This window comes from Muntiacus reevesi, chromosome 2, assembly GCF_963930625.1.
Source record: "Muntiacus reevesi chromosome 2, mMunRee1.1, whole genome shotgun sequence".
NCBI lineage: Eukaryota > Metazoa > Chordata > Mammalia > Artiodactyla > Cervidae > Muntiacus > Muntiacus reevesi.
This window is the reverse complement of record NC_089250.1, coordinates 193,185,506-193,209,134: the sequence shown is the minus strand read 5'-3', so window position 1 is coordinate 193,209,134 and position 23,629 is coordinate 193,185,506. Positions and strand designations below refer to the sequence as shown.

The following is a 23,629-nucleotide window of genomic DNA, read 5'->3' as shown; positions in this document are numbered from 1 at the left end:
TTGTTCAACAAACAAAAGGTGGGGTGAATAACTATCTGCCGAGCAATCCAGAAACACACAAAGAAAAGCCGGAACCTCTGTCCCTGCCTGTGACCCAACAATCCCAGCTATGGGCATGAGTCCAAAGGAAATAACCCAAACGGCAAGAAGAGGAACAATCTTCACGTGCTGGGCCCTTCTCAGTGATAACCAGGAAGCTCCCAGGCACGCAAGAGCTGAGCAAACAGCGGCAGGGGATCCTGCTGAAAATGACCCAGCTGTCACGGACCGGCCCCGGGGCCACCTCCGGCCCCGGAGAAGCCTCCAGCAGAGGGGGGTGCGCACCGACAACCCAGCCTCGTGCCCTCTGATGAGGGCTGTGTGTGGGGTGTTTTGTTTGTTTCTGGCCATGCCGTGCAGCATGAGGGATCTCAGTTCCCCCAAAAGGGACTGAATCCGTGCCCGCCTGCAGTGGAAGCTCGGAGTCTTAACTACTGAACCGCCAGGAAATTCCTTCTGACCAGGGTTTTTAACCTGCATGTGAAAGCAGACCAAGAACAAGAGCAAAGACACCATCTACAACCGCCAAAGAGCTGTGGTCAAGGGTCAGGGAAAGATCCCACGTCAAGGAAACACTCGACGCTGAAGGTGAAAAGGGAGGAGGGTCTCTTTCCAGAGTGGTTTGAAAACCCTTGGAGCAAGTCCTTAAACAGCCCCAGGGGTGCTCTCAACCTGTCTAGTCCCTGAAATAAACCTCCGAGGACACGGGTCCCATTACTAACCTCCACTTTACAGATGCTTAAACTGAGGCACAGAATAAAGGGCTTCCTGACCTGGGCCAAGGAGCTGGTGTTACCTAGAAGACCGGATGTGATCTATGGCTAACTCAGGGGCCAATCAAGGGGCCTATGTTGCTGTCCAGTACTTTTTCCATTTCCATTTCCTCCTGGATCCTCAGATTTCACTTTGGACCAGAGGGGGGACTGCTGTGTGACCATGACTGACGATGAAGACGGCAATACCAGCGATGGCGAGCAACAGAAAGGATAACATCACTTCACGACCATAGGAGCAGCACCTTAGCTGTAGATTAACTTTACCACTCTATGAGGCAGGCACTCCCATCACCCCCGTTCTGCACATGTGAGAAAACGGAGGGAAGAGAGGCAAAGTCACTTTACCAAGGTCACACAGCGGGCAAGCAGCAGAATCAGGAATCTGAATAGAGGCTACACCAGCTCCCCATGCAGCTATTTCACTCTAAACAATCTTCCCAACTGGCCTCCACGAGGCAGGGAGGCTGCGGTCTCACTTACATTTAGCATCGGACCTATAGCAATAAAAGGATTCAGACACAAAAGAGGCAGGGACCAGAAACTATTATCTTACTGCATTGATTCGAAGACCCGTGTTTCTTCACGCGGTATCTGCAACTTGTGATCACAGCATCCTACAATCTCTGCCGGCCATGCTTTCCTAGCCCAGCATCTCTGAAATTGGGATGCAAGTCACCACTGCCAGCCTTGTGGATCTGATGAGACGTGGCATGCCTCTCTCAACACCCCAGCCTCTTCTCTAACCCTACTGCACATTAAGGATGGCAAGAGACTTTTTTCTAAGTTTCCAGAATCAAGAAGGAGAAATGAACGTAACCCTTACATCTTAGCAAAGCTAACTCCTGAGAGGCAGACACCACTCCCACTCCCTCACTGTGGCTCCAAAACAACTCAATTAACTTTAATGGGGGTGGGGGAGGATGCGTGTAATTGTCAAGCTACTTGACCAGTCAACCCGAGGCCAAACTGCCAGCGGCTTGACCTGATCAGCTCCACCTGCCAGCTGCCTTCTTGTCTCCACAGCTCCTTCCACAGGCCCTTGCCCAGGCCAGGTTGTTTTTGCCAAACCCAGGCAGAGAGGAGGCAATAAAATCTCCTACTCAACTGAGTACGTACAGCCCTTTCCAAAAGTCCATGGTTTCTGCCTAGCTCCACAAGAGAAACCCTGTCTGTCAACACAGTGTTCTTTCTGAAACACGTACTCACATAGGACTTGCCTGGGAAAAGAGCTATCATTTCAACCACTTTCGGGTCCACAAGCTCTCTTCTCCCCAGTTTCTGTACGGTACTTGGGAAGGAGCAATCTACTGAATTCATGTCCACAAGTAAACTACCTTCTCCTCGGGTTTACTGGAGATTGGACTCCTTGGCTGTGGGAACAGGCCTGAAAACTACAAGCAGGCTTCAGATGTAAAGTGTTCCCCGGGCTCTACCCACTGGATGCCAGGTGCGACCACCAAAAATGTTTCCAACTGTTGGCAAAAGTCCCCTGGGGGCAAAACTCCCTGGAGGAGAGAAGCAGTGATCTAATCAGTTTGCAGAATATCCTACGTTTTCCTTCAATGGTGACATGTTTAACAGCTATTAGGTAAATACAAGAATATGACCAACCTGCAACTTCACAGACATTCTAAAGTGATATGAAACTTCTTTGTGGGGGAGATAAGTTTATTTACGTTACAAAAAAGTGGACTTATTTAAATCACTAAATAAGTATGTAGCAGACACTACTGGCTAGCTTACTCAACAGTCTTTCCCCACTCCCTTCTGTTTTGCTGCCTTCCACTAAAGAAGCATAAAGTCAAATGCTCTTTTCCTATCTCCTTCATAGCTTGAGGTGGCCATGAGATTTATTTTCCTGAATAAAAAAGAGGTAAATGAAGCTGGTGTGTTCCTTCTTTCCTCCTACCTTGAACCTAGATGTGATGGTTAGAGCTGCAGCAGCCATTCTGGGGCCTTGAGGGAAAGACAAAGAAAATGGTGTCAGTCCACTGGGTTGCTAATCCAATGCCAGCAACCTGTCAGAGGTAGTGGACCTTGTGATATGTAAAAAAACAGATACCTTAATGTTTAGGCCACTGGAGTTATGCTTTGTTTCTTGCAACCAAATGCACGAAATCCTAACAGTGATGCACTGAGATATAAATGTCAAGACCATGAAGAATACACACGAACAACTGAGGGTGAGACACCAGAGAAGAGGGCAGGCACTGAGGTCGAACTGGGGGGTTTGAACACGATCTGTTTACACCCCCTGCCAGCTGTGTGAATGTGGGCAAATTTAACTGTGCCTCTGTTTCCACATCTAAAAAAGGGATCATAAGAGCACATACTCAGCATTACCATAAGCTGAAAACAAACCATTCAGAGAGAAGGATTTACTACTTGACAGAATAATCCTCAATGTATGCTATTTATTTCTAAGAGTGAATTCTTACCAAAGTCACCCAGAAAAATAGGAATACAGACTAGAATTGATTTAGTCATTTGTTTAAGGATTCTGTGTAATACCCCTGTATTACCCCTGCCTTGGTGCTAAAGGTGGAGCAAGGGGAGGGAAAAGCAAGCATCCAAGGCTTTCTGGAGGATCCAAGTCTAGAGTCCAGGTCTGTCTCCTCACAACACCCCCCCTTCTTTCCAAGTTCCAGCCACAATGGCCTTCCTTATTAAGCTGAAGTTTCTGCACATGCTTTATTCCACTGCCTAGAACATTCTGACTTTCTGCTTTTGCCTATATAGCAAACTGTTCTACCCCAATATCCACTCTTCCTGAACCCCTAGTAATTAATCTTCAGCTAAGCACATGTTTATTGAGAAAGGAAACTACATTTCCCAGACTCCCTTGCAGCAGTGTGGTCATATGACTAGCTTACTGGCCATGTGAACAGAAGTAGGATGTGAACAGAAGTGATGTGGGTGACTTTTGGGTTGCACCCTTCTGCTTCCTTCGCTCTGGCTGGAATGTTGACATGGGGGTGCACATTCTTGATTCACAATGAGGGCAGCACCTGGGGATAGCACAGCAAAGAGACAGGAGGAGCCTGGGCCCCTGGCATCCTCAGGGACAGAGCTGCCATGCCAAGCTGGGAATTTTACACCACAGAGAAATGGTTGTTGTTTAGTCACCAAGTCGTGTCCAACTCTTTGCGACCCCATGGACTGTAGCCCACCAGGCTCCGCTGTCCTTGGGACTCTCCAGACAAGAATACTGGAGTGGGTTGCCATTTCCTCCTCCAGGGGATCTTCCTGACCCAGGGATCCAACCCGCATCTCTTGTGTCTCCTGCATTGGCAGGTGGATTACTTACCACCAGGGAAGCCCAGAGAGAAATTAGCTTCTATCTTAAGCCACTATGCTTGGCTCTATGTTTGTCATATAGAGCTACATTTATATCCTCACACAATCTCCCCACTCAGGGAGTCTCTTCTTTCCATCCATGGATCAAATAAAACTCCTACTGCACTCACTGAGCACCACTGAGCCCCCCTTCACAGCCTTTCATGGCTATGATTTCCCACTCATTTGGTCAATCTCTCACAAGACTGGAACTCAAGGATGGCGGGGAGCCCTGCTCTGCACATCTTTGGATTCCCAGCACCAAGTCCAGTGTAAGGATAATCAGGAGCCCCTCAGAGGCTGCAGATTGAATGGGGCCAGGCCACAGGACCAGTGGGCAAGAGCTCTGTCCTCTGAGCACAGCTCACAGCCCTGGGACACGGACCCTCGGAGGCTCTGTCTCCTGCCAGGGGCATCCAAGAGGGTGGAACAAGGGCCCTCTGACATCCACCCAACCTTGCTTCACATCTTCCCCAGATCTCCCTTACAGAGAAGTTAAAAAACAAGGCTATCCAACCGCCTGGAAAGGAAACAATTATTAGCAAATTATATAATTAGGCTCATGTTGACATTTCATCTTCAAGTAAATATGTTCATTAAAAATGGGTGGAATCCAAGATGAACAGTAAATGAAACGCAGAGAACATTCTCATAAAACCTCATTCTTGTTTTTAAAAAACATCTTAACATGTTATATGCAGAGAAAAGGAAGTAAAAATTAAAATGCCCATAACAGATAATCTCTAGAAGAGTGTACTTTTGGAGGACTGTCACATTTTATTGTACTAGTTCCTGTCTAATTTCATTTTATACTGAACCTCTTATAACGTCAAAGAAGAGAATACGAGAAAAGTCCCTTTAAGTAATTCAATCACGGCCATGTTTACAGTAACTGAAAACCTGGACCTTCCCAAGTATGCATCTGTCAGCAGCTCTCAGCTGTCAGAGCCCACCTTCATCCCTGCGTACTTAGGCGCTTAAACACGTCTTCTGAATGCCAGATGACAAAGAAAATCTCCAGAACGAAATTTCCCACCCATCAGCCCAGTTTCAGAGCTGACACCCAACTCCCCAGCATGCCTCACCCAGACCCTGACACCCTACATACACCCTGTAACAGCTGGACGAATTAGCCTGGACTCTCAGATGCTGGGGACCGATGTCTGAATCCCTGAGGTCAGGCTGGGCTCCATCCTCATTCTGCCAAGGCCTGCGTGAGCCCAGAGGTTGCAGGGAGGTGATAAACCAGAAGAGAATCGCCACACCAGAAATCCCCACGCTACTGCCCGCGACTGTCCGTCATGGTCCCCTCCAGTCCAGCCTCCCGTAGAAACACAGCACGTGCCTGCTGAGATTTTCTGAGCTTCCTCTACATCCTGCCTCTTTTCTTTCCAAATCTGAGAGATTCGCAGCAAGATCGTGATCCCCACTTTACAGATGAGGACACTGAGGTTCCCAGAAGTTAAGCAACTGGCCCAAGGTTGCACCAGCCTGGGAAATGGCAGGCCCGATTTTTGAGCCTGGGCTCCTGAACCTGGCCTTGAGACCCCAACCTTAGACGTCCTTGGCTTTCTCTAGTGCTGCACCTTCCCCTCACCCAAGCATGCCCATGCCTTCAGCTGCCAATTCTCTGATGCCCACCACCTCCCCCAACTAATATCCTCTTTGGGAATAAAGAGGGTCTGACCCAGTGATGAGCCCTCTCTCCAGCCCCTCCCCACCAAATATGCAAATGAGGTGGAAATGGGCCAGCTCTGACTCCAGCATCAAGTGTGAAATGGTCCCCCCAGACCTCCCAGGGATCTCAGTAGACAAAAGTACACTGCTGGTGGGAATGTAAATTGGTACACCCACTCTGGAGAACAGTATGGAGATCCCTTAAAAAAACTAAAAACAGAGCAACCATGTGACCGAGCAATCCCACTCCTGGGCATATATCTAGAGAAAAACATGGCTCAAAAGGATACACGCACCCCAGTATCATTGCAGCACTATTTACAATAGCCAAGACATGGAAGCAACCCAAATGTCCACTGACAGATGAATGGATATACAAACAATGGACTATTACTCAGCCATTAAAAAGAATGAAATAACGCCATTTGCAGCAACATGGATAGACCTGGAGATTATTATACTAAGTGAAGTAAGTCAGAAAGAAAAAGACAAATATCGTGATATCACTTACGTGCAGAATCTAAAAAAAATAAAATGGTACAGAAGAACTTACAGAATAGAAACAGACTCATAGTCTTAGAGAATGAATTTATGGTTACGGGGGGAAGGATAGGTTGACAGTTTGGGACTGACATGTCCGCACTGCTATATTTAAAACAGATAGATAACCAGGGCTTCCCCGGTGGCTCAGTGGTAAAGAATCCGCCTGCCAATGCCAGAGACACAGGTTCGTTCCCTGATCCAGGAAGAGCTCACATGCCTCGGAGCAACTAAACCTGCACACCACAACTACTGAACCTGAGCTTTGGAGTCTGGGAGCCAAAACAAGAGAAGTCACTGCAATAAGAACCTTGCTCTCTGCAACCAGAGCAAAGCCCAGGCAGCAACAAAGACCCAGCACAGCCAAAAATAAATAAATAATTAAAACAGACAACCAACAAGGACCTACTATAAAATAAATAAATTGATAAATTACTCTAAAAAAAAAAAAAAAAGAAGGCAGAGCCCCATTGCACTACCATCCTCAGAGTCTAATCTACCATGTGCCTTTTCTCCTTGACCCTGGGTGAGTGAAATTGCTTCTGAGGAAGAAGCCTTATCAAAGAGCTCCTGGATAATCTAAATTATAACTTACCGGGTCACCTTCCCCAGCACCCTGGAGTTCCAGCTTTCCCCTGGGCTTCCGGTCTCCAGCCTGACAAGGCTGATTAGAGGGACTGAAGAAGGCATTGGTACTAACGTACACGTATCGTCTGCTCTAAATAATCATAAAAACAACAACCACAATGACGGGCACCCTCAGAGAGACCCTGCTAGAACCGAGCTACCACTTTCTTAAAAACAAGCTGGGCTTGTTGTAGACAGGAAATAAAACATTTTCAATGATTTTAAATATTCTCTCCACTCCCAAGAATATGTTCTAAAGAAATAAGTCAACAAGCACTACTCATATGATATTTATAACAATGTTCTCTTTGAAAGAAAAAAAAAAGAAGGGGGAAACAGCAACCTAAATGTCAAACCACAGGCAATAATTATGTAAATTACAATCCACCAATACCAGAAACTACTGCTTGGACATTTAAAGGTATAATTACAAAAGTTGTGCGGAACATGGGAAAATTCTCGCAAGAATAAATGAAAATGCAGTAGAGAAAAGACCACATAAAAATCTGGACAAGATTCGGATGTTAACACACCAACAAACAACGGCCGATGGAAAAATACAGACAAAAGAAGCAACAGTCCCAATATACCGAGTGTGCCCACAAATTAACAGCAAAGAGCGAACCAGAGTAAAAATGTACAAAAAGGACAATTACACGCACGCAATAGAACACGTGAATCACCAAGGAATATGTCGTAGGATGCTCAACTTCTAACTTCTAAGGGAAATGCCAGTGAAAATAAGATATCTTTTTTGTTCATCAAATTTACAGAAGTCAGCCATGTAAGATCCCCTGGAGAAGGAAATGGCAACCCACTCCAGTACTCTTGCCTGGAAAATCCCATGGACAGAGGAGCCTAGTAGGCTACAGTCCATGGGGTCGCAAAGAGTCGGACACGACTGAGCGACTTTACTTACTTACATACTTCCTTAGCCATGTACAGGACAGGGAAGGATGCAGAGAAATGGGAATTCCCAGTCCCTGTCACTAGGAATGGACTTGCTACAACCTTTCTGGAAAGTAACCAGCCAATGCCCACTGCATATGCATGTGCTCGGTCCTGTCCAACTCTCTGCAATCCCATGGACTGTAGCCCACCAGGCTCCTCTGTCCATGGAATTTCCCAGGCAAGAATACTGGAGTGAGTTGCCATTACCTACTCCAGGGGATCTTCTAGCCCATGGACTGAATCTTCGTATCTTGTGTCTCCTGTATTGACAGGCATATTCTTTACCACTGTACCACCTGGGAAGCCCCAATACTGATTAAAAACTAAAATTTACAGAATTTTAACCCATAGACAAGGATGTTTACTGGAGCATTGTTTATAGAAACCAAAAAATGGGAAACAATGCAAGTGATGTTATTAACTGGGAAATGGCTGAATCAATAACAAATCTATAACTTGGAATATTATACAAGAGTTTAAGAATTACTAGTGAGATTATGTGTACTGCCATGTAGCATGTGAAGCAAAAGTAAAAAGTAGAGTGATGATAATAATATAACCCACTTTATTTTTAAGCATATTATTTACGTTTATAAACATTTCCATGATTACAGAGAAAGGACAGGAAGAATAGTTTGGTTATTGGTTAGAGAGAGTTAACACTTTATTTAAATACCTCTATGCTGTTTTCTCACAAGGAGTATCACTCTGTGAACCAGAAAACTCTACAATTAAACTAGAAAGTTTACATGTAAAAAATAAATAAGTCATTTTAGCACGATAAAATTATGAGTAAAACTTTTCCATGTTGTTGAACTGTTAATGTAAAAGCACTTTTTAAAGAAAGAAGTCAAAAGATATTTAAAATTTATATCTTTTTAAAATTAGAACAAAAACCAATCACTCTCTGGACCAAATCCACTGGAAGGATGGTTTAACTGCTGGGCAAAATCCTCTCATACACAAGGAAGCAACATGAGGCTGGTCAATTCCCAGCCTGATCGATGCTCTCAAACGCCACGAACACAACAGGTGCTTAATAAATGCTGGTGAGTCCATTGTGTATGTGCACTCAGCTATGTCCGACTCTCTGGGACCCCATGGACTGCAGCTTGCCAGGCTCCTCTGTCCATGGAATTTTCCAGGAAAGAATACTGGAGGGGGTTGCAATTTCCTCCTCCGAGGGATCTTCACAACCCAGGGATCGAACCCATGTCTCTTGCACCTCCTGCGTTGGCAGGCAGATTCTTTACCACTACACCACCTGGGAAACCCAGTAAATCCATTAATGGGAGTTATGATCAACCTAGATAGCATAGAAAAAGCAGAGACATTACTTTGGCAACAAAGGTCCGTCTAGTCAAGGTTATGGTTTTTCCAGTGGTCATGTATGGATGTGAGAGTTGGACTGTGAAGAAAGCTGAACGCCGAAAAGTTGATGCTTTTGAACTGTGGTGTTGGAGAAGACTCTTGAGAGTCCCTTGGACTGCAAGGAGATCCAACTAGTCCATCCTAAAGGAGATCAGTCCTGGGTGTTCATTGGAAGGACTGATCCTGAAGCTGAAACTCCAATACTTTGGCCACCTCATGCAAAGAGTTGACTCACTGGAAAAGACCCTGATGCTGGGAGGGATTGGGGGCAGGAGGAGAAGGGGATGACAGAGGATGAGATGGCTGGATGGCATCACTGACTCGATGGACATGAGTTTGAGTAAACTCCGGGAGTTTGTGATAGACAGGGAGGCCTGGCGTGCTGCGATTCATGGGGCCGCAAAGAGTCGGACACGACTGAGCGACTGAACTGACTGACTGACTGAAACCATAGCTGTCACTTGAGAATCAGAATTATCACATTTCTGACTCTTTGTGAGCTCATGGACTGCAGCCCACCAGGCTCCTCTGTCCATGGGATTCTCCAGGCAAGAATACTGGAGTGGGTGCCATGCCCTCCTTCAGGGGATCTTCCCAACCCAGGGATCAAACTTCAGTCTCCCACGTTGCAAGCAGACACTTTACCCTCTGAGCCACCAGGGAAGCACATGTATATTATCAAGTGTGAAACAGATCACCAGTCCAGGTTGGATGCATGAGACAAGTGCTTGGGGCTGGTGCACTGGGATGACCCAGAGGGATGGGATTGGGAGGGAGGCGGGAGGGGGGATCAGGATGGGGAACACATGTACACCCAAGGCTGATTCATGTCAATCTATGGCAAAACCACTACAATATTGTAAAGGTAATTAGCCTCCAATTAAAATAAATAAATTTTAAAAAATAAATAAAGGAGACTCCGAGAAAAGCAGAGAGAAAAAAAAAAAAAGAACTGTCACATTTCAAAACGCACAGATCCCCCACCGAGCGATTTCTCAGGGGAAACTGACTCTGCTGAGTCATTTACGTCTCTCTGCAGAGAGTATCGAGTTGAGCACCCAGCGTGTTTGAGGCAGCACTGCTCACAGTGCAGAAAACTGGAACCAAAGACCCTGAGAGCAACCCAGGGAGGACTGGGGTGAATACACGGCGCAGTCAAGTGACAGAAGAGAGTGTGGCTGCTAAAGTATTCTTTCTTTTTCTTTCAACTTCCCTGGACTTAGCACGGACAGAAAAATCAACACTGGTTTCTAAGCGAAAGGAGCAAGATACAGAACGTTATTTAGAATACGAAACTATTTGGGGAGGGGAAAAAAGATATTCAGTCTCTCCCCGCCCACTCACGCTTCATACATATTTGCATATGCTTGAAATTTTTCTAGAAGGACACCCAAGAAACTACCATCAATGGTGACACCTGGGAACAGAGCGCAGGGAGGGGAAGTACTGAAACTTATACTTTCCCGTCATATTCTTCTAGAATACAGCTTTATTCTAGTATTTTTAAACTTTTTAAAAAATTTTATATTTTAATCAGAGGATAATGACTTTACAGTATGGTGGTGGTTTTGCCATACATCAACATGAATCAGCCACAGGTGCACATGTATCCCCCCATCCTGAGCCCCCTCCCACCTCCCTGCCCATCCCATCCCTCTGGGTCATACCAGAGCACTGGCTTTGAGTGCCCTGCTTCATGCATCGAACTTGCACTAGTCATCTGTTTTACATATGGTAATATACATATTTCAGTATTATTCTCTCATATCATCTCACCCTCACCTTCTCCCACAGAGTCCAAAAGTCTGTTCTTTACATCTGTGTCTCTTTTGCTGCCTTGCATATAGGATCATTGTTACTGTCTTTCTAAATTCCATATATATGGGTTAATATACTGTATTGGTGTTTCTCTTTCTGACTTACTTCACTCTGTATAAAAGGCTCCAGTTTCATTTGCCTCATTAGAACTGACTCAAATGCGTTCTTTTTTATAGTTGAGTCATATTCCATTGTGTATATGTACCACAACTTCTTTATCCATTCATCTGCTAATGGACATCTAGGTTGTTTCTATATCCTAGTTATTGTAAACAGTGCTGCAATGAACACTGGGGTACACGTTTCTCTTTCAATTCTGGTTTCCTTGTTGTGTATGCCCAGCAATGGGATTACTGAGTCATATGGCAGTTCTAGTTCCAGTTTTTTAAGGAATCTCCACACCGTTCTCCATACCATAAACTTTTTTAAAGTTCTAACTTTTTATTTATTTATTCAATATTTTACTTATTTGGCTGCAGTGGGTCTGTATGGAGGCATGCAGGATCTTTTAGTTGAGGCATCTGGGATCTAGTTTCCTGACCAGAGATCGAACCGGGGCTCCCTACATTGGGAGCACAGTCTTAGCCACTAGACCAAGAGGGAAGTCCCTAAAGTTGTAACTTCTAAAAGATAATTCTTTGAAAGCAATAGCATCATCAAAAGAGTTACTCTGCAAGACCTTCCAGGTCAATTCAACATCTATTTTAAAAAGAACACTTTTTTAGCAACCCTTTAGAAAGTCATCCTAAACACGTAAGAAAAGCACCTCATCATGTTAATGGGTCCTAAAAAACCTTTAGAGGGGAATCAAGGGCAGTGGGGATTTCCAACCTGATCTGACCCTGAACAGTGTGGCCAAGGTTCTGCAACAGATGAGACTCATTAAAAACATATAAACTTAATTTTTAAAAACCTGAGACCCATTCAAACCTAAATAAATCAGAAGTTCATGATATCGGGGAACAAGTAATAATGTTCCATCTCCCTGCCAAGCTGCAGCAAGCTTCCTCCTTGGGATTTCCAGGCCCTTCTTAGTACCACAAGTCATTTTATTAGTGCTGTAGGCATGTTGGTAGCAGGCTCCAGGCCAGATTTTCCTTAGATGGGCTCCACAGTTCCACTGATCACTCCATGCACCTCAGAGCCTTTGCACGTGTCGTCCCCGCTATCTGAGACTCCCTTCCCCCAGCCCTTGCACAGCCAGCTTTGCCATTCGGGTCAAAGGTCAAGAGTCATCTCCTTTGAAAGGCCTTCCCTGGACATACCCCTATTGCAGCTCACACCCCAGTTCGTCCCAGTTCATGTCTTTGTGGCACTTGCTGCTATTCGAAATCACTCTGGTCACCCCCAGCATCAGCTCCGTGAGAACATGGGTCTCGTCCGCCTCGTCCATGGCTGTATCCCCAGTGTCTAGAACAGCGGTAATGCACAGCAGATGCTCAACTAATAATAAAAGCCTGAATAAATGAATGAGTGAGAAATGGTTGTGGGAAGAACAGGAGAACGAATCCAGTTGTAAAGATCACACTCAAGTATTCTGCACCAGGAAAATGCAGGCTCTTGATGACCACTCTCCAGAGAGGAAGGCACTCCAAGCAGGTGGCCAGTAAAACATGAAGGAAGGTTCTCACGGAGACAATTCACTGACAGGAAAGGGAGAAGCCTCGTAAAACCTCAATTACTGCCTAATGGGCCAAACGCCACCCTCCCTGGACATCTAGACCCCTTTTCCATGACCTGGCAACCTCCCCCCAGAGATGCAATCCCACAATTAAACCAAGGGGACACTTAAGTAGAGTCTCCACTTTGTAATTGTCCACCTCTCCTGGGGCAGTTTAAGATGCAGGAGCATCTTCAAAGCTGATCTCTCTAGACAAGCACTTCACCCTGGGGCCGAACCTTCACACCACCCCACCCTTTCCCACCCCCCTCCCCAGCCAGAATGGATTAGGGGAGAAGAGGGCACCCCCGGTTAGAAAGAGGCAGGCAAACAGTCTGGAAACCTTGCAATTTCCTTCTCTGGCTAATTGGAGTCTAACCCTCTTCGTGTTTCATTAAGCTTCTCCACGGCAACCCCAATAAGCCAATTATGTGAGGTGTTCAACAGCCTAAAAACTCAGGGGACTGCAGGACGAGGCAAAAGTCTTGCCCCAGATTTCTTCTCCGATTCCTCCACATCAATGGCTATGAGACCTCCCCACCCAGGGGACGCGTGACAACATCTGGAGACATTTTTGTCGTCACAACAGGGAGAAGGTGCTACCGGCATCTCGCGGGGAGAGACCAGCGCTGCTGCTGAACAGCCTACAAGGCCCCACAACAGGGAATTACCTGGCCCAAAAGGTCCAGCGTGCCCAGGCTGAGAAACTGCTCCACACCTACCAGCCCTCCCCTACGGGGGCTTTCTCACTGCCCAGCCTTCTAGAAATTAGCAGGATCTCATGCCTTCACCACAAGAGACCTGTCTGTCCCATTACCAGGCCAGGCTGGGGGAAGCACTGGCCTCAGGATGTTCAAGACCTTGTGATCATCCCAAAACATTGCTGTCGTTCAGTCGCTCAGCTGTGTCTGACTCTCTGCGACCCCATGGATGGCAGCACGCCAGGCGGGACCCTGTCCTTTCACTATCTCCCAGAGCTTGCTCAAATTCATGTCCATTGAGTCGGTGATGCCATCCAACCATCTCATCCTCTGTCTCTCCCTTCTCCTCCTGCCTTCAATCTTTCCCAGCATCAGGGTCTCTTCCAATGAGTCGGCTCTTCACATCAGGTGGCCAAAATACTGGAGCTTCAGTTTCAGCATCAGTCCTGTCAGTGAATATTCAGGGTTGAGTTGGATCTCCTTGCAGTCCAAGGGACTCTCAAGAGTCTTCTCCAGCATCACAGCTCAAAAGCATTTTACCAGCCGTTTATTTCTTTCTGCAAAAGGTCCAGGCAAGTTTTTATAGGCTAGAGTGTTACTGACCATTAAGATCTGACAAAATCTAGGCCTTATCCCACCATGAAAATCTGGAACCAACATACAAAACCAGACGCTTGCTTCAAATTCCCTGGGCATTGATAATTCGTTTATCCGGCCCCCTCCTGCCAACATGACCAAGCCAGACAGAGCAACACCACACTAGTGAGCCAGATCGGCCCCAGTCATCTCACCCAAAGGCTTCAAAGCAGGAGACACTGACTCAAACACCTACAGGTCCAGGAGGGCCCCATCGATGAGGGAAGCAGACCAAGCGAGGAAGCACAAGGGAAAAAGGCAATGGATCCCGGGCCTTAGAAGTAAAGTAGCAATAAGGAAGGGAAGGGATAGCGCCAACCTGGGCCCAGCCTGTTCTGGCAGGCTGCTCTGTCGGAGGGGGCAGCCCCAGCCGACAACCCGTGACGTACAAGCAAGGGCCCTCGTGCAATCAGATCTCCTGATTTTTCAAAAGTCAGAAATGCAAATGGTTCCATGAATTCTTCCCATCAGGAAATATCAGTAATTCCACGTTAAAATAAAGCCAGAGCAGAACACTAGCGGGCTAGATCTAATCCCCAAATGGAACTTGTACCTCAAGACACTCAAATTCAAACGTTAATTGCACCTACTGTATGTGCAACATACTGAGTCCTGGAAAAGAAGAGGCCAGATTCAGTTCTCAACTTTGCAAGACCAAACATAAGCATTCAGATGTGGAAGCTAGAAGGCTCAGTCCACCTGGGTTTCCATTCCACACAGGTGAGGGTCTATTTCAGCCTTAGAAGACTCTGGGAACAGGCTTCAATCCAGCTCAAAAGTCACTCCAAAGCCTCCCGTCATTCATTCATTATTTACTGAGCATCTACTTTGTTCCAGGCACTGGGGCTGGGATTACAGCCATAAGAACAAGCACAGGCAAAAACCCCTCCCCCTGTGAAGCTGACCTTTTGGTGGGAGTTTACAGACAGTAAACAAAATAAATAAGACTTATTTTGGCAGTAAGTGCTGGGTTGCGGGGTGGGAGGCAGCCACGATGAAGCAGCAGGGAGTCCAGGAAAGGCTGCTTGGGGTGACTCTGGAACAAGGATCTGAAAGTTCACCAGCATTCTGGGCAGGGGAAACAGCAACTGCAAAGGCCCCGAGGCAGCCTGGTCTGGAATAAAGGGACAGAGACGGCAGCAGGCAGTGTGGTCAGAGAGGTGAGGGATCAGATGCTCTTAGGCCTTGTAAGTTTCTCTGAGGCCTCTGGCTTTTTCCCTGAGGGATGCAAGGAGTCACTGCAGGGTATATAGGGCAGAAGTGGGAGAGGATCTGAGCTGTGTCTTTAACAGGATCCCTCTGGCTACAGGGATGAGACCAGACTGCGGGGTCAAGGAGGGCATCAAGGCAAGCACTGAGGTGGGAACAGCCCGCTGCAGGATTGAGGCTGTGATGGCTCTGGCCAGAAGAAGGCGAGGAAGCAGTGAGAAGCAGGCACTTCAGGAACAGGAAACAGGATTTGCTGATTTGCTTATCAGATGTGGGATGGGAGGCAAGGAGGGGAGTCAGGGCTGATGCAGGGTTTGGGCCTGAACTTCTGGGGCACAGCTGCCCTGGTCAATCAAGATGGGGAGGGCTGGGGTGGTGGCGGGCAGGGGGGGCGTAGGGGAGACGAGAGGGAGACCTCCAAGTTCATCGTGGTGGCGATGGCTTAGTTGCTAAGTCATGTCTGATTCTTCGTGATCCCATCGGCTGTAGCCCGCCAGGCTCCTCTGTCCCTGAGATTTCCCAGGCAAGGATACTGGAGTGGGTAGCCAATCCTTGCTCCAGTGGATCGTCCTGACCCAGGGATTGAACCCACGCCTCTTGCATTGCAGGTGGATTATTTACTGTGAGCCTCCAGGGAAGCACAAGTTCCACGTGGGACATGGTAAACTAGAGACACCCAGGTGGAGATGTCAGTTCCCAAAAGTTGAGAATGTGAATGGAAAGAGAGCTTTTTCATCCACCATCACGTTCCGAAGGTAAGGCTCCTCCAAGGCTACCCCAAACAGAGCCTGTCCAGCTGGGAGAAGGAGACTAGCTTCACCCTGCCCTGTCCTCTCAAGAGTCCCCTTTTCTCCTCCCAAAGCCATTTACCTTGTCAAGCTGCCATGCTGGGCCTCAGGTGGGGGTGGGCAGAGGGGACGACCCCACCAGTTCCAGGGGCCTCATGGCTCTAGTCCGCATGGGAAGAGGAGACTAGAAGGAGGCGTGGACGTAAAGGAGAGGAGAGGAAGGTGGAGGAAAGCACAGTGATGCATCTAAAAACCCACAGGAAGCTTAAAGGATGGAGAAAAAATTGGCTCTTTCTACATTATAGTGAAGCCACAGGGAGTTAATTATGCCAGAAATTAGACTGATGCCAAGGTCAGACCTTACCCCAAGAAGAATTTCAAATGGCTTCTAAAATATTTCTTTTTGGGATTTCCTTGGTAAGCCAAATGGTTAAGACTCCAAGCTTCCAACGCCAGGGGCATGGGTTCAATCCCTGGTCAGGGGAAAGAAGATCCTACATATTGTGCAATGTGGCCAAAAGATTGAAAAAATAAAACATTCTTTTTCTCCCACCTTTTGGCAGCCAAATCGAATATTCAGGGGGTCACCAAGGTAGAAGAAGGCTCAGGGCATCTCCGAGGCAAATATCAACACCAGGACCAAACGATTAGCAGGACTCCATGAACCATGACACAGAGCCACCGATCCGTTCACTCCCTGTAGCAGCAAGTATGGCAGCCAAAGTTAACTAGAGAATTTCAGCCAGTGCATCACTCAAATTTACCGAGGGCCACCTGTATACCAGGGCTTCCCTGGTGGCTCAGTGGTAAACAACACGACTACAACACAGGAGATGCAGGTTCAATCTCTGGATTCGGAAGATCCTCTGGAGAAGGAAATGGCAACCCACTCCAGTCTTCTTCCCTGGAGAATCCCATGGAAAGGGGAGCTTGGAGGGCTATAGTCCATGGGGTCGCAAGAGTTGGACACAACTTAAAGAGATTAAACCACCAACCACCATACCAACTGTATACCAAGCAACAACATCCTCAGTACCTGCCGAGGATTCGCTTGGTACTGGGCTAACATCCCCATTATTCAGGTGTGGAAACTGAGGCATGGAGCGGGGGAGTGATTTGCCCAGGAAGTAGAGCCAGGATTTGAATTCTAGGGATCCAAACACTGCTCAGAGCCGCTATACTCCACTGCTTACTGACTTGTCACTTACTTTTCGACATTTTCTGATTTTTCTACACTGGACATGCAATAAAGCAATTTTTTTGTTAAAAAATTAGCTTGCAAGGGAGGGCCCAGGCCCAATTGCCCAACCATCATTCAAACATCAGCCACGAAACAGACCTTCCGACCTGTCTCACACCAAACACCCTCAAAAGAAAACCAAGCCCAGGGCTGGTGAACTTGGCCCCTATTTTCTATCTAGATAACCAAGTTCCTCTTTTTCCATCCCAGAGCATTTGCCTCGGTGAAGGTGGTAAGTCAGCCGAACCCTCACCACAGGTTATTTCCACATCGTGTGGTTTTTCTGGCCTTTTCCTGGGGCTCAGAGGGAGGCACTGACTCGGGAACAAAACTCTGATTCGAGTCTCAGGTGGGCTAGTCACGTTGATTTCTAAACACATGACCTTGGTCAAGGGAAGAGCCAGGCATGACCTGGTGGATGGCCCAATCCCATGCCCCAGCTTAAGAAAAAGTAGGTCCAAAGGAAGGTCCAGCAACTCGAAACACACAACTTCATCCCTGGAAAGAAAGCAATAACCATTGTTTACCTCTGTGCAGGGCATGGGCTGAGTGGCTTGCACAGATGAACTAATTTTACTCTTCAAAACAACTGTAGGAGGTTGAGACTGTGGGGGCCCAGACCCTTATTTTACAGATGAGGAAGCTGAAGCACAGATAGACATAGCGGCTTGCCCAAGATAACAGTTACCTAGTGGCTAGCAGCAGTCTCTCCTGGACTTGAGTGGTCACCCTGGGAAACACAGAAGTCACCTCCTTTTGATTACATTCGGTTTCTCAGGCTACCTGGAAGTGCTCATGCCCCCACTGCCTGCTCTCAAACCCTGGTTCCAGGGCACCTTGAGAAACTGGGACAACCAGTGAGTCCAGAAATCCAGAGGGAGGAAGGGCAGAGGAAAGTCTGCAAGGCCAAAGACAGGCGGGGAGACGGAGGGCCTGGCAGAAGGGAAAGCCAAGCACCTGGCAATTTCTGTAGCAAAAGTCCTTGCAGGAGAAAACACACACACACAGCTGATTTCCTCAGATGAGCTTCTTCAACTAAATAAACAGAGGACATCCCCAAACCCATTCGATGTTGGAAAACCTGATGCCATCCATCAACCATCAATAAAATACAACCTGGTGCAGAATTCATGGTCACCTATTTTATCCCCTCTGTAATTCAGAACAAAATAAACAAGGAAATTCTCCAGTATCACAGCAACACGAGACCAGATCCCCATCTGAGTCTTGCAGAAATAATCTTGCTACTGTTACACTGGGTACTGGGAGCAAGGACCCCTCAGATTTTCCTGTCTGTGCTAAGTACAATCCTACTTTGCAAATAAGTCGGCTCCCCAGTCAATCTTGGACCTTGAGTGCAAAGCATCTGTACTACTTCCAGCCCCTGAGTAAATCCCATTGGCCTGAAAATGTGAGACACAGCCAGATGTGTGTGGTTGTTCTAAAGTGATACCTACCGCCCCCATCCCCCAAATAAACCCTTCCCATGGGGCCCTTGAAGATGACTTATCAACACTCCAAATGCAGCCTTCAAGGAGAGGACCACAAAACAGAACAAGAAGGTATTTGGAGATGCTAATCACTGGCTCCAAAGAACCAGGGGTGATTCCAAAGAACCGATTCCTAAACAAAAATAGGAAAACTATCCTGCCCACGTTTGCCTACTGTAAAAACCAAGAGAGTAGGACACAGAAGTGCTTCCTGTAACAAAGAGGCAAATCGCATTAGAGAGAAACTAAAGCCCAAGACACTGGGGATTAAGCCAGAGTGGCCTCCGGAGACCCGGCCAGGCTCAACAGCAAAGATTCAGAAGGAACCTGGGGTTGGTCCCCACCCAGAGGAGCCTCGGATCTCAGGTGTCGAACAGCACAAAAACCGACAGGTACCAGGATCCTTGGATAGCCCCAGCTGACCCCAAACCTGACTCCAGGGTCAAGCAAGTCAGGGCAGGGGTGAGCAGCCCCACCTTCTTTCCTGGCTGTCCCTGAAACTCCCCTAATTCTTCCCCTGTCCCTTCAAACTCGCCCCCCCCCCTCACCCGGACCCACAGTAATTAAACAGAAGGAAAGTAAAAGATGTCAAAAATACGGAACCACAGGAAAATAATGTGTATGCCAAAAAACTGGGGAGGGGGCAAACCTCAAGTCAGCCACTAGAAGCTCCTTTCCACAGTCTGAGCCCCTCCCCAGCTCAGCCCTTTGGCAACCGGGTGCTTGTGAAAGTGGGGTTCCAAGCCACAAAGGAGATGGGGGAACTTAAGCAGGGAGACACCACCCCCCCCCCCCCGCCATCTCTGGCGTCTCCGTCCGTGGGAGGTTATTTTCAAGTGGAGGGAGAACCCCAAAGAAGAAAGGGCCCCTCTTTTCGGCCCCCTCTCCCAGACTCTGACCCCTCACCTTTCCCCAAAAGCCCCAGAGCCGGGCATTTGCAACCCGTCCCCAACGCCCTGCTTCCCTGGAACCCAGTCACCCAAGTTTTCCGCCCCCCATCAGCTGCGCTCCCGAAGGGGGCCGGCTGAGGGCAGGCTGGGGCGGGCCCCGCCAGGCCGGCTGCGGGGAGGGGAGCGCGGCGTTCGGGGCGGCAGGGGACCCCGGGACCGCGGGCCCAACCCGCCCGAGCCCGGCGCTTCCCTCAGCCGGCCGGCCTCCCCGCCCGCCGGCCGCCCTCCCTGCCGCTCCCGCTCGCGTCCGCCGGCCCCACGCGACCCGAGCGGCCGCCGAGCACGTACCCAGAAGGGGTCGGAGCCATCGACGCTGCAGAAGTCCTGGAGCGCCATGCGGCCGGCTCGGGCACGGCGGGCAGCGGCGGGCGGACGGGCCCGGCTGCTGGTGGCGGCGGCGGCGGCGGCGAGGGCGGGAGGCAGCGACGGAGGGAGCCGGGGCCGCAACGCCGCCTGGTTGGCCGGCGCGTCACGGGGATGCGGCGGCCCCGCCCCGCCCGGCCCCGCCCCGCTCACCTCGCCCGGCCCGCGTGGGCCACGCGGAGAGGCTGCACTAGACCTTGCGGCCGCCGGGACCGGACCCCCGCCCTCCCCAGGCGCCCGATCCCACCGCCCCCCCCAACACCCCCATCAGAGGCTCGGGAAAGACCGAGCGCGACCCTTGTGTGCAGACCCCAGACCAGTTTTCAAATCCTGTTGTAACAACATCGAGACGACAGCAACAGTTAATAGAAACCACCAGGGGCAATAATATGCACTGATCCCTCTATGAGCGCAGAGTGCCAGACACCGTAGCTGCGTCCTCATTGGACTCTGTTGTGACTCCCTTTTCATGAAAGAAGAAAACTGAAGGCAGAGAGGTTGAATGACTTCTCCAGGGTCCTCCGGGCTTACCCAGCCTGCTGACTCAAGAGCTGGATGGGAAACTGCAGGAGGTGGATACTCAATCTAATCTGCCCTGTACAGATGGAGAAACTTAGGTTCAGAGAGGTGAAGCTACTGACCCAAGGTCACACAGCTGGCAAATAGCACGAGTGGTATTGAAAGCCATGACAAGCCTGACTCTAGCACTCAAGGCCTGAAGACTCCAAGCTCTATCCCAAACAGCTCAATGCAGAGAAGCTTGGCATTTTCTCCACTCTGCAGCAATCAGGAAATAACCAGGCTATTGATCCTCACCTTTGAAGTCAAGAAAAGAAGGCCTAGAGATACAGTAAAAATTAAGCATTTCACTGTCATGGGGCTTCCAAAGGCTGAGTTAGCAATGAGCTTGAACTAACTTGTGAAATGCTCACTAGAACCCCAAGAGGTAAGTACTCTTATTATCCCCATCTTGCAGTTGAGGAGACTGAGGCCCAGTGAGGGAAGAGTACTTTGTCAGGGATGATGTAGACAGTAAGTGGCCTAGGTCCCCCTCAGGGTGAGTGGAATTTTATGGGCTAATTACTTTCAGGTAATAATGCTCTTTGGGCTGCTGCTTTGACATTTATAGTGAACAAATACTTACTGAGCATTTACTATATGCCAGGTCTTGCTAGAAACAAGACAAAGTTTCCGCTCTTACAATGCTTTTATAAAGCATTGGGGTTTCTTGTGGGGGTTTTCTTTGTGGGGTTTCTTGTGAGGGTCTAAATGTGTGGTTTTGGGTTTGTTTTTTGTGTGAGTGTGTGTGTTTTTGTTTTTGATGGTAGGAATAGGTTAATCAAATGATCACATAAAGGGTATTTACAGCTGTGATAAAAGCTAAGAAGAAAGTGGAAGTAAGAGGGTTTTAAAGGATCCTGGCCTACTGGCAGTAGAGGTCAGGGAAGGCTGCCTGGAAGAGGAATCTTTTGAGTTGAGAAACAAGTGATGAGTTTGGTTTCATGGGGTTCTGAGCTGTGTTCTGGGATAAGAAAATAGCTTGTGGAAAACCATGTAGCAGGACAGAGCAAGTCCCTGGAGGAACCTGAAGACAGAAATCCGGAGAGAGAAGCAGAAAGGACTCATCTTTGGCAGGAGGGATCAGGAGGGTCCAGAGTGTGCAGGGCCGTGTTGGCCAGGGGAGAGATTTCAGCCTGCTCCCATGAGTGATGGGGAGTCACTGGTGGATTTTAAGCAGGGCCCAAGATGGTCAGATTTATTTCCATTTGTACTCAAAGTCTTTATTCATCCATTCTTCCAACAAGTATTTATTGAGCAAACACATGAAAAGGTGCTCTCCATCATTAGTCATCAAGAAGTTGCAAGTAAAACCCCAGTGAGATACCATAACACACCCACCAGAATGACTAAAAGGAATCGCCAAATCTTGTCACAGCTGTTACAGCACGACTGAAACGGTGGAAAGTGTAATTGGTTAGTGGAAGTGTAAATTGGTTCAACCACTTTGGAAAACCATTTGGCAATTTTTCCTAAAGCTAAACATGCAAGTTCACAGTGACACAGCAATTCCATTTCTCAAAGGAGTGCTTACGTCCACCAAAAGACATCTACCAAAAATGTTCAGAACAGCTTTATTCAGATACCCCAAACTAGAAACAACTTGACTGTCCATCAGTAGTCAAAAGGATGAATTAATTGTGGTATATTCACACAATAGAGTATGAGAGAGCAAAAAAATAAAAAAGCATCAAACTACTAGTGCATGTAACAATATGGACAAATCTCACAACATGTAATAAGGAACAAAAAAAGACAAGCACGAAAGAGTGTATTTCTCATGATCATATATAGATAAAGGTCAAGCACAGGCAAAAACTAATAGATGTTGATTGACGTCAGAATAATGGCTACTGTTAGGGAGTATGATTAGGAAAGGGTACCAGAGAGCCTGCTGGAGAGCTGAAAATGTCCTTAACTTGATCTGGTGGTCATTAGGTGGTTTATACCTACACACACACGTTTTAAAATTCATTGAGATGGACACTTAAGTTTGCTATCCTTTGTTCTATAAAACTTATACCTTAGGGAACTCCCTGACAGTCCAATGGTTAAGACTCCATGCTTCCACTGCAGGGCACAGTTTCAATCCCTGGACGGGGAACTAAGATCCCACATGTCACATGCTGCAGTCAAAAAAAAATGTTAGACCTTATGTGAAAATTTAATGAGGCTTCCCAGTTGCCGCTCGTGGTAAAGAACCTGCCTACCAGTGCAGAGACATGGATTCAGTCGCTGCATCGGGAAGATCTCTTGCAGAGGGGCATGGCAACTCACTTCAGTATGCTTGCGTGGAGAATTCGGTGGTCAGAGGAGCCTGGCAGGCTATGGTTCATAGGGTCACAAAAGAGTCAGACACGACTGAAAGGACCTACTGTGCACCCACACACATATATGCACAAGACACATTTTAAAATTCATTGAGCTGGCCACTTAAGGAAGCTATGCTTTGCTCTATAAGTTATCCCTTAGGAAACTCCTTGGTGTTTCAATGGTTAAGAGTCCGTGCTTCCACTGCAGGAGGCACAGTTTCAACCCTTGATCAGGGAATTAAGATCCTGCATGCCACGCAGAGCGGCCAAAACAAACAAATAAAGTTATATCTTATTCAAAAATTTAATATAGAAAATAAGTATAGAAATTAAAAATATTTATTGGGGCCTACCATGTAGGCCCTGGTAGCTCAGACGGTAAAGTGTCTGCCTACAATGTGGGAGACCGAGGTTTGATCCCTAGGTCGGGAAGATCCCCTGGAGAAGGAAATGGCAACCCACTCCAGTGTTCTTGCCTGGAAAATCCCATGGACTGAGGAGCCTGGTAGGTCCATGGGGTCGCAAAGAGTCGGACACAACTGAGCGACTTAAACTAAACTAAACCATGTAGGTGCTGTAGACACATC

General features: G+C 47.8%; 1 protein-coding gene across 2 annotated transcripts in view; it reads right to left on the bottom strand.

Annotated features, from left to right (window-relative positions):
• Positions 1 to 20,241, bottom strand: part of ABCC1 (ATP binding cassette subfamily C member 1 (ABCC1 blood group)) — a 149,296-nt gene extending 129,055 nt beyond the window's left edge. For both annotated transcript variants that reach the window (XM_065924403.1, XM_065924405.1), the window contains exon 1: positions 20,098 to 20,241. In XM_065924403.1, the coding sequence (XP_065780475.1) occupies positions 20,098 to 20,145 (48 nt within the window). In that variant the 5' untranslated portion in view covers positions 20,146 to 20,241. The remainder of the gene's footprint in view (positions 1 to 20,097) is intronic.
• Between the last annotated feature and the right edge of the window lie 3,388 nt (positions 20,242 to 23,629).